This window comes from Octopus bimaculoides, chromosome 16 (genome assembly GCF_046866305.1).
Source record: "Octopus bimaculoides isolate indiv1 chromosome 16, ASM4686630v1, whole genome shotgun sequence".
NCBI lineage: Eukaryota > Metazoa > Mollusca > Cephalopoda > Octopoda > Octopodidae > Octopus > Octopus bimaculoides.
In genome coordinates, this window is record NC_142943.1 from 27,670,109 (window position 1) to 27,682,145 (window position 12,037).

At 36.9% G+C, this 12,037-nt stretch overlaps 1 protein-coding gene across 7 annotated transcripts in view; it reads left to right on the forward strand.

The window, feature by feature from the left end:
- Positions 1–5,624, forward strand: part of LOC106871768 (uncharacterized) — a 1,221,261-nt gene extending 1,215,637 nt beyond the window's left edge. For all 7 annotated transcript variants that reach the window (XR_016244689.1, XR_016244690.1, XM_089364843.1 and 4 more), the window contains one exon: positions 4,519–5,624. Coding sequence is in view for 5 of the 7 variants with exons in the window: in XM_089364843.1 (XP_089220969.1) it covers positions 4,519–4,581 (63 nt within the window). In the remaining 2 variants the exon portion in view is untranslated. The remainder of the gene's footprint in view (positions 1–4,518) is intronic.
- The last annotated feature ends 6,413 nt before the right edge of the window (positions 5,625–12,037 follow it).

The following is a 12,037-nucleotide window of genomic DNA, read 5'->3' on the forward strand; positions in this document are numbered from 1 at the left end:
TTGAGCTAATTGACCCCAGAACTTCCTCTTTTTAAGCTTGGTACTTATTCTGTTGGTCTATTTTGCAAACCACTAAGTTATGGGGACATGAACACACCAACACTGGTTCTCGAGTGGTGGTGGAGGACATACACAGGCACAAAGAAGTATACACACAAACACACACATATATGTATGTATATTCATATATATATCACCATTTAACATCCGTTGTCCATGGGTCGGATGGTTTGACTGGGCTGGCATGCTAGAAGGCTGATGGTTTCTAAAGCAGGATGTCCTTCCTAACACCAACTACACCAAGAGTGTAATGGGTGCTTTATGTGCCACCTACATGGGTGCCACTTACATGACGACAGGGTGAATTTACATGCCACTGGAATGGGTGCCAATTTGTGTGACACCAGTATCTGCCACGACTGCAGTTTTGCTCAGCTTGATGGGTTTTCTTCTCAAGCACAACATAATGCCAAAGGTCTTGGTCATTTTCAATGGTTTTCTTTTAGTTTCCATCTACCAGATCCTCTCACAAGGCTTTGGTCAGCTGAAGGCTATAGTAGAAGTCAATTGTCCAAAGTGCCATGCAGTGGGACTGAATCCAAGGACCATGTGCTTGAGAAGCAAACATTTTGCCACATAGCCACTCCTGCACCTATTTCATCAAATATAAAAACAAAATAAATAACTGAATGAATAATATTTAGAGAATGTTAGAATTTCTCACAGACATAGATACAGAAGATTGGTCTGTTAAGTGATGAATTAGAAATACAATGGTTATAGGTACTAAGGTCAGCTTTATTGTGAAGGGGTTGTACCATTGTTTCTTAGGCACAAGCAACACATCTTCACTAGTTTTAAGAGGAAAAGAAACAAACAGATTCAAATTTTTAGCACAGAGATTGGAAGATGAACTTCTCATTATACTGGTCTACTTGAGTTACTTTTCTTAGTTCATGCTTCGTAATTCTGTAGGTTGTACTGGCCAAAATTCCTCCTGGTTCTTTTCTTTCACCATAAAATGTCTCTTTCCACCAACTATTGGGTTGATGCATAATTATTGTAACTTTTTTCATTTTTGCAACAATTATTATTCAACAAAAACAATAACAACATGTAACAAAAACATCTTTAAATGATTATTTTGGGACATATTCCCCTTCTACTTCAATTACTGCTTCCCATTTGCTTGGCAGACGGGCAGACCATCATTTAAAGATGTTTTAGTTAAATATTGTTATTGTTTTTGTTGAAAAAAAGCTGCAATAATTATGCACCAACCCAATAGAATAATCTAAATTCAGACCATGGTCCCATTTGAGTTATTTCCCTTTATAATGCTGATTAGTTGTCAAGACATATTTGTCTCAGATGAACTTTAATTATTGGTGTGACACTGTTTGAAAACAGAAGATACGTCTCACTAATTAGCAAATTATGTTAATGGTAAGTGAATGAGGTTTGCCTATTAAGTGAATATGAATTTCCTGTATGCAACTGGAATGTTGATATGTATGTTTGCTGCACTATCGTGTATATATATATATATATATATATATATATATATATATATATATATATATATATACATATATATATATATATATATATATATATATACAAATAATATACTAATGAAGGACATATTAGTCTGTAAAGAAATAGCAATTGTTGAAGCCTTTTGTTCCTTCTGTTTGTTTTTTGTTAATTTAGACATCTTTAGAAGATGTAATTTGAACAAGATATGTTTAAAACAACCAATAGTCTATTTTCTTAATAACTGCTTAATACGATAATCCATTTACTAGAACAGCATGTCTTGTACAGTTCCAATACAAGAGACTGCAACAGGATATTGTTGAATGGAGATAGAATATGTTTATAAAGAGACTTAACTAAATAAGGAAATATTTTCATTATAAGCTTTAATCATAGCACAGGACTGTTATTCATTAATTAATCTCAAAGAGATGAAAGCCAAAAATTAACTGTGGCATGATTAGAATGAGGAGTATATAGAGAAAAGTTTGTGTAGTTTTAGTTTAGTTCTAGTTTAGCTCTGATAAATCAGTACTTCATCACCTATGATTTATGATCTACAATCAGAAGAATCCAGCCATGACTATCCTGATGTTTTATCTAACTGAATATTTCGAGAACTACATTATCTAATGTGTCTTTAATTTCTTAAGAAAGATCTGATTTATTTTTTGAAAATTGAGAGACTACAGAGAGATGCTCTTGCTGGCCAATATATTATTCTTTTATTTGTTTACATATTTCAGTGATTTGACTGCAGCCATGCTGGAGCACCACCTTTAGTTGAACAAACTGACCCCATCATCATCATCATCATCATTGTCAACATTTAACGCCTATTGCCTATGCCGGCATCGGTTGGACGGTTTGACCAAGACTGGCAAGCTGATTTGGCATGGTTTCTACAGCTGGATACCCTCCCTAATGCTAACCACCATGAGAGTGTAATGGGAGCTTTTATGTGCCACCGGCGTGGGTGCCATTTGCATGACAATGGTATCTACCATGCCTGTGATTTTGCTTGGGCTGATGGGTCTTCTTCTCAAGCATGACATAATGCCAAAGGTCTTAGTCATTGCCTCTGTGAGGCCCAATACTTGAAAGTAACACAGCCACTTTGCTTCTGTGAAGCCCAACACTCAAAAGGAACTCCCCTCCATGAGGCCCAACACTCGAAAGGTGCTCTTTACATGCCACCAGCACAGGTGCCCGTTACATGACTCTAGCATCAGTCATGACTATGAACTCACTTGCCTTGACGGGTCTTGTCAAGCACAGCATAATCGCCAAAGATCTCAGCCAGTGGTCATTGCCTCTGTGAGGTTCAAAGTTCGAAGATCATGCTCTGCCACCTCGTCCCATGTTGTCCTGGATATATTTCTACCACAGGTTCCCTCCGTAATTAGAGATCAGCACGTCTAGTCACTAATGACTAGTGTATGCTGGTGTGAAGAGGGGTACATTCTTCACCGGGGAGGGTCTTTGAATTCAAGAGCAACCATGCATCACACTGTCTGGTGAGAATAAAATCAATCTGGCTAGTACAATCATCTGATTGATAGGTGATCAGGTGGTTGGCTGGCTTCCTGAAGTTGGTGTTGCAGATCAATATGTCATTTGCATCACAGAACTCCAGTAGCTCTGTTCCCTCTTCGTTTTGGAAATCAGTTCCACAGCCCCCATATACTGCATGGAAGATAATAGGGTGCCGTCTGACATGCCCATTGAAATCCCCAGCCACAAAGACAAGATCATTGTCCCTCGTTTTTAAGGTTGCCTGCAGAAGAATATCATAAAAGTGGTCCTTCTGTTCATTTGGTAGGCCTGCTTGTGGGGCATAGGCAGAGATAATTGTAGCTATGGTATTCTGTAAGACTAGCCTGAGCTTAAACATTCTATCACACACTATGACTACCTCTATGACCTTATCCACCCATTTCTCTGCAAGAAATATGCCCACACCACCTACTCCATCACTGTTACCTTCTCGGAAAGTGTATATATATATATATATATGTATATATATATATATATACTCTTTTACTCTTTATTCTTTTACTTGTTTCAGTCATTTGACTGCGGCCATGCTGGAGCACCACCTTTAGTTGAGCAAATCGCCCCCAGGACTTATTCTTTGTAAGCCTAGTACTTATTCTATCGGTCTGTTTTGCTGAACCGCTAAGTTACGGGGACGTAAACACACCACCATCGGTTGTCAAGCAATGTTGGGGGGACAAACAGACACACAAGCATATACACACACATACACACACACACACACACACACACATATATATATATATATATATATATATATATATATATATACATACATATATACAACAGGCTTATTTCAGTTTCCGTCTACCAAATCCACTCACAAGGCTTTGGTCGGCCTGAGGCTATAGTAGAAGACATTTGCCCAAGGTGCCACACAGTGGGAATGAACCCGGAACCATGTGGTTGGTAAGCAAGCTACTTACCACACACCCACTCCACACAACGGGTTTCTTTCAATTTCTGTTGACCAAATCCACTTGTAAGGCTTTGATCAATCCAAGGCTGTAGTAGAAAATACTTGCCCAAGGTGCCACACAATGGGACTGAACCCAGAACCATGTGGTTGGGAAGCAAGCTTCTTACCATACAGCCACTCACATTATTTAATCTCATACTCTATCATTTGAGGCAGATTGTTGTTTTATCTTATACGAAATACATTAATACATAAGTTTTACTGGTTTTTGATATTTACTTTAAATTTGGGACATCTCTCCCCCCACTATCACCACAACTGCCAAACACAAACTGAAAGAAAGTACAATGCCCAGCAGTAAATCAAAAATATTTCAAGATTTAATAAGTGTGATGAAAATTTATTTGTAATTGAAGGTAAATAAAATAAAAAAAAGAAAAGATAAATATGACAGCTTGTATATATTAAATACAAAATAACAAACAATTGTTCTTTATTTTCAGATGAAAAATATTGATACATCTCTTGCATGGTTAAAAGAGAATCTCATGAAAACAAAGCCATAAGGAGATTGTTCTTGGAGAAGACTTACCTGAATCTGATGAAACATTTTCTTTTCAAATTATTGATAACTCCCTCTCCTACATACAACTATATAACCATATAATTAACATTTATTACACTTAAAGTATCAGCTAGTTAATAATAATAACAAACCATAGCGACATACAAATAAATTCTAAAAGAAAAAAATGTAATGTATAAACCAACTATTTTGATCCAATGTTTTAATGTAATCTATTAACATAAATTTGCTTAAAATCTGGTAAATGCAAGAATCTCAAGTATAAAATATAATGATAACACTTTAAAATTAGGAATTGTGTCTCATAAATTATTGAAAATTCCCTCAACTCTCTCTACTGTATATAACTGTATAACTATATAATTAACATTTACTGCACTTAAAGTATCAATTACATACTAAATCATAATATACCATAGGCAACAGCAACACTAACCTCAGGAATGGATGTTGTTGTTGTTGTTAATGATTTTGAGACAGAAATAATCAGACAAAATAAGAATAAATTGTAAAATATAAAAAGGAAAGTATAAACAACATATTTTAATCCGATATCTAATCCAATATTTCAATGTAATGTATTCACATGTATTTTACTAACTGTCAGGTAAATGTAAGAACTTGAAGTACGAAATAGAGATATGATACTTCCAAATTAGTGATGGAGAATAGGAATTACTGAATTTAAATCAACTAGTGGATGAACTACTGCAAAGAGAAATGACAGGAACATCACAATGTATAACTGATAACAGATATTTCGCTCTACGTTTGTTACAAGTTCTAAAATGTTAACAATATTCAGAAATCTGTAACAACATTCAGAATTCTTAATTTACTTTTATTTTATTAGCAATATTCAGAAATCTTTTCATTTTTATTCCCCCAAAATATTAGCAATTTTCAAAAAACTTCTTACTTTTATACTTCTAAAATATTAAAGATATTCAGAAATCTAACTTTATCTTTATTATTCTAATTAACTTCAATGTAATAAAAATTTCAATAAAGATATCAATCCATCTATTTTGTCTGTTTATTTTTCTGCACACAAACCTATACACAACTACACACATACAATGCACACATACACACACACATTCATACACATTGTCCAGCCTTCCCTTTCCCCTACCTTCCTTGACACATACATCATTTGGTATCCCCCACCCTTATCCCCCATTTGCTACATCTACCCTTTCAGTTGTGCCCAGTCTTCACAGTTGTCACTTACTTCCCTTCCATGATTCCTCAACTGTAATTCTCCATTGCACCCTTGAAATCCTGTCCCACCCACAGTCCTTGCTCCTCTCTTCTTGTTCTCTTCTATTCACCTTGAGGGTCCACCTAAACACCTCATCACCACTATTTTCATCTCATTCCACCTCCCCACCTTCTCTTATAAAATAAGTAAACATGTAGCTCATCTACTGCAAGGAGTATTTTCTGCAAGAAGTATTTTCTGCTCAGCATTTAACCCGTTATATCCGAATGTAAACCAGCCTCTCTCGGGTTCATTGTCTTGCAAGTTGCATTATATCATAACTAGTGCTGGTGGTACAGAAATGCACCCAGCATGTGCAGTAACATGGTTGGCATTATGAAGGACATAAAACAACCTGCCAAGATAAACACTGGAGCATGATTGTATACAGTAATACCTCGCTTTACGAAGACATGCTTTATAAGACTCCAGGTTTACGAGCTTTATTTTTCAAGCACAAGATCCAAATTTTGAATGAAGTGCAAAAGTTTCTCCTGCCATAACAAACACTTCTGCATGTTACCAAGAAAATTATTGAGAGCGAATAAAAATTTCTTTTAAAGAAACGACTCTGGACTTGTTTTTAAAAGGAACTCTACAAGTCTGTCTATGAGTGCTTGTGAATCAGTGATTGCGTCTACAAGTGATGGTGTGTGTAAGTCTAATGTGAGTGAAAGTAATTCAGAAAATGATTATAATAATATATTTTTTATTATAAATGATCTTGTCTTTTGTTTTTACATAAAAAATCCTTTACATTCTACAGTTGCTTTAGTGCCATTTATTTAAGAGTATTGTAAATTTTATGGGTAAAATATTTTTTCTGGGAACGAATTATGATTTATAACATTGCTACTATGGGAAATTATTGCTCTACTTTACAAGTTTTCACTTTATGATCGGTCTCCAGGAACAAATTAACTTGAATATCGCGGCATTATTATATATGTGTGTGTTTGTCTCTCTGTGTGTTTGTCTCTCTGTGTGTGTGCATGTGCGTGCATGTGTGTACACTGTATCCTTACTTGTGGATATATGATTTTAACAAAGTGGAGTAATCAATGTATTCAAAGACGTAACTTCTGACTACTAACACGTGAGACTCTAATGCTTTCTTTTTCCTCAACGAGACACTCTTTATAAGAATTTGATGAGTTCACCTTTAAATCCCACAGGGGTGTTAATGTCTAACACCACAACATGTGTGTGTGTGAGTGTGTGTGCGTGTGTGTGTGTGTGTGCGTGCAGATAGACAAGGCCAACTCATGATACAACATATACATGTGGCATGTACATTTACACATGAAGATAGATGTGTCCAACTTACAGTATAACAACAAAAAATGCCAGAGTGTCATGTTCGTTGATGCTACTCCTGGTGGTGAATTAACATATCTTTTCAGGAAAGCTTTAGATAAGATGAATCTACAGATGAAAGTAGTAGAAAGATGAGGGATCTTCATAAATCCCCCAATCTGTAGAACATAGTCATTTGAAAGAACCCCACTGTACAGATAGTAACTGTATTGTGTGTAGGATGAACCCAAAGGTAAACTGTAAAACTAGGAATGTAGTTTTTCAAGAACAAGGTCCAAATTTTGAACGAAATGCAAAAGTTTCTACTTTTCTAATAACAAAGGCATGTTACCAAGAAATTTATAGTGAGTGAATAAAAGCTTCTCTAAGCAAACAACTCTAGACTTGCTTTTAAAATGAAATCTATGAGTCCGTCTATGAGTACTTGTGAATCAGGACACTGGGGGGTGCAGAGACAGCACATAGCAGAGTTGAGTGGTTGGGTGAATACTGGCGGGGAAAAACTCATTAGTGTTTTACCAACATGCTCAATTAGAACTTGGAGGTTCAGTTAATAAAATAGATGTTATGATATTATCAACACATAGGACAGACCCTCAGACAGGTCACAGAGGCTACACATACTAATTGACAGACTTTCTTATATAGATGTAGAGACTAAAAGCTATTACCACCTGGTTTGAATATAATGACACCAGTCGATTCACATAAAGCTAAAAGAGTAGCGGAAAGGGCAGGCCATGCCCTCGTCCGTGAGAAGATCCATTACAACTGTTGGAAAAACATCAACCAAATAATGAAATCAAAGAAAGGTTATCTTCATTACTTAGGAAAATAACCATAGATGATGATAGAAAGAGAATCCAACAAGATCTAGAAAAGTCATATATGAAAGAATTTGAAATAGTGAAGACATGCCAGATTAAGAAGTTTATGCAACTCAAAGGTCAGAGAGTGAAGACTGAAGTCCGTCACCCACCTGTGAAAGCAGTAATTAATGTAAGTAGCCAATATCTAGAAAGCTCTGAAGAAGCTGTACTGAATAAAGGCCTCAACTTTGCAACAACCATCAAGCACATTCCATTCTTGGACATAATAGCCCTTATTGAAGAGATAGCTGTAAAGATACCAAAAACTCAGGGAGATGAACTAAGGTGGAAGGTGAGACAGGTAATGGAAAAAGTGAAACTTCCCAAACCAAACATCACTAAGGAAGAAACGTTCGCTATCAAAAGGCTACAGAGTGACAATTCCATCATAATACTTCCAGCGGACAAGGGAAATGCTACAGTGGTGATGATCAAGTCTGACTACTCGGAAAAACTGGCAAGTCTTATAAGTGATGGTAGCTACAGCTACAGCTTTAAATACAGAGAAGTTGTCATAGATCTTGATCAAAAACAAGGATCACTTTACACCAATGAAATACAGACAACTGACTCAACACTACAGTAAACTACCACACATGTACAGTCTCCCAAAGAATCACAAGGGTGGTATTCCATTAAGACCTATAGTGAGCTTTAGAGGTTCAGCATGTCTTCCACTGAGCCATTTCCTTGTGGATATAATCAGTCCATTAGCAGGAAAGTCAATATCGTACGTGAAGAATTCCACCCACTTCACAGAATTGATCAAGGATACCGCCACTGAATTCAACTAGATGGTGAGTCTAGATGTGATAAGTCTGTTCACCAAAGTCCCAAGTGGTGAAGCACTATTGGTGATACAAGGAAACTAGTGACAGACACCTATCTAAAAGAACACACTAGTATACCAATAAGAAACTTGATGGAAATATTGCCCTTCTGTGTAGAACCTACCTACTTCAGTATGGACACTGATATATATTGTCAAGAAGAAGGTTTAGCTATGGGTTCACCATTATCACCGATAATAGCCAATATATACATGGAATACTTCGAGAATTTGGCTTTAGGATCAACACCACTAAAACCAACACTATGGCTATGATATGTTGATGACACCTTTATACTCTGGCCCCGCCAGGAAGATGTCCAAGTGCTGTTAGATTATGTGAACTCAATAAAGCCATCCATACAGTTCACAATGGAAAAAGAAAAAGACAATCAGCTGGCATTCCTGGATGTATTAGTAACACGCACCAATTATGGATTCAGGACATCCATATACCGCAAGCCAACCTTTACTGGACGATACCTCAACTTCAATTTCCACCATCCATACAGTGTAAAGAGTGGGATTGCTCAGTGCCTAAAACATCATGCAAAGAATATAAGTAGCGATCATGATACACACCACAAAGAAATGATCAAGCTAAGTAACAGTCTATTAAACAACAACTACCCAAAAGTATACTATCCACTCCAATTAAGAAGAGAGAGGATGAGGCCAATAAACTGTCCACAGTCTGCCTACCATATGTGAAAGGCCTCTCCGGAAGACAGTATTCAAGAGTAATACAACACTTCGCAAATATTTCCTTCGAGTAAAACCACCAATAGAAGAGAATATGACCAAAGACTGTGTGTACTCCATCCCATGCAGCTGTGGTAGGTTATACAAAGGCGAAACATGCCACCCGCTCAAGATAAGGGTAGATGAACATTGCAAAGCTGTGACATGCAGAGATATTGATAAATCAGGTATAGCTGATCATTTATGGAAAAATGGAGACCACCTCCTCCTGTGGAATGAAGTTAAAATAATAGACAGAGAACACCACTTTAAAATATGAAAACTAAAAGAAGCAGCACATATGCTAGGACACAACAACATCCTAAGCAGTCCAAGTGCAGATATGAACAGCATATGGGAAACGGTATTAAGGAAGGATAGAAAAATATTACATTTATAAGCCCTAAAATTCACTCCATAATTGCCCACAGGCATATGGTGTAGTGGTTAAGAGCACAGGCTACTAACCCCAAGTTTCGGAGTTCGATTCCAAGTAGTGACCTGAACAACAATAATAATAATAACAGCAACAACATCGAGAAATACCTCAGGTATGAGAAATTTCCCCTGAAGAAGGCTGGAGGGTACAGCCGAAATGTGTTAACAACAAAAAAGATTTAAATAAAACATAAATGGAATAATTACACCACCATCCCATTCCCCCACACTATGCAACCTGATGGCTAAATAAGGAAATGGCAGAATAAGGAAAAAAAAACAAATACAAATAGTATAATACATGAAACCATACACACGAGACACACATACTAAAAACAGAATCATCATCATCATCATTTAACGTACGCTTTCCATGCTAGCATGGGTTGGACGATTTGACTGAGGACTGGTGGACCAGGTGGCTACACCAGGCTCCAATATGATTTGTTTCTACAGCTGGATGCCCTTCCTAACGCCAACCACTCTGAGAGTGTAGTGGGTGGGGTACAAATAGTGTAGTAAACAAGCCCATAAATACACACAAAAGCACACATTCTAAACACACATACAGATACAGATGCAAACGTATACGCAGATAAGGATACAAATCACTGAAAGTCAAAATGCAATAAGTAGAACAAGACGAGGCACATGGGGTAAAGAGTTGCTGAAGATGTCACCGGATGTGTGACGAAAGAGCTTTGGCAAAGAACCTAAAATAACAATAATAAAGCTGAAGTGAAAGCCAAATACATAGTGCTTGTGTTTAATTGGCAAAATATGACCAGTCTCGAGTATAACACAAGGTAGACAAGAGAAACAACAATTAGAAGGACAGGCAAAAAGTCATTTGTGGCTTTCTGTCTTCAGAGGTCACAACCATTTCAGGCAGTTACACTTTAGATGGTTCGATCTGGTTGCCCTACAAAAAGTCTAAGCTCAGAATATTAGACCCTTTTATAAGAAAGCTAGGGAATGTGTATGGCAACAAAGACAAAATAACAAACAAAAAAGACGTATGTGTGCATATGTAAATATTTTCGTAAGTATACACTGCTTATCATACTAATCACTTTCGTGCAAAGGGTACAACGGAGTGTTAAGTAACAGTTCGATTATATAACTCTACACTCATCAGAGGTAGCCGATATAGAATGAAATATTAGAGAAACAAAACTTGCAAACATTTAACACAGATTTTATTAAGAGAAGGTTAAGCATGAATACATACATAAATTATCAAATCCACACTGGTAGCGAAATTAAGATATAGGGATCGACTTAACTGTATTTGCTTGACCATTAGTAATCTCGATGATGTGAGTTTGCTGAAGTTTGTTGAAGCCATTTCTTTCATTTACTTGGTGAGAGACGAGACGCGTTCAGTTCAAAAGCTATCAGAATTCTATTTGCCTTTTGGTGCTAAACTGCTTAACTGTTGTAAAGGAACATGATTCTCAAGAACATGTGAGAGGATGCTCTAACTGGTAGCGTGATCTCCTGCAAATTGATTGGTTGATAAGTAGGGTATTCCCGTGAAACTCATGTGACTCAACTCTAGCTCACTCATGGTCATGAAATGATGATTTCATGATTGGAGTTCAAATCCCTACAGGATTTTTGCCAACCTTTCCTCTCCTGAAGTTCAACTGCTGGAGTTGGGAATAACTGTGCTAGGATCTACAATTCTAGAATCTAATTCAGCCCCCTGTTTCCTGTCACTCGTGGATACTGTCCTGAAATACTTGAACTTCTCCACTTGCTTCAGTGGAGTGTGCACTGGGAAAACTTTCTTTGAAGGACCAATGTTTTAGTTATTGCAGCACTTGACAGCATACCCATTCTGTGCATGCTTGAGGTCATCTTCTGATGACCACCATGTCGTCTACAAACCTCAGCCACCCTATTCCATACCCATCGATTGGGATACCACTTCCACAATGGCAGCGCATGTCAGTTTAGTCCATTAAAATTATGA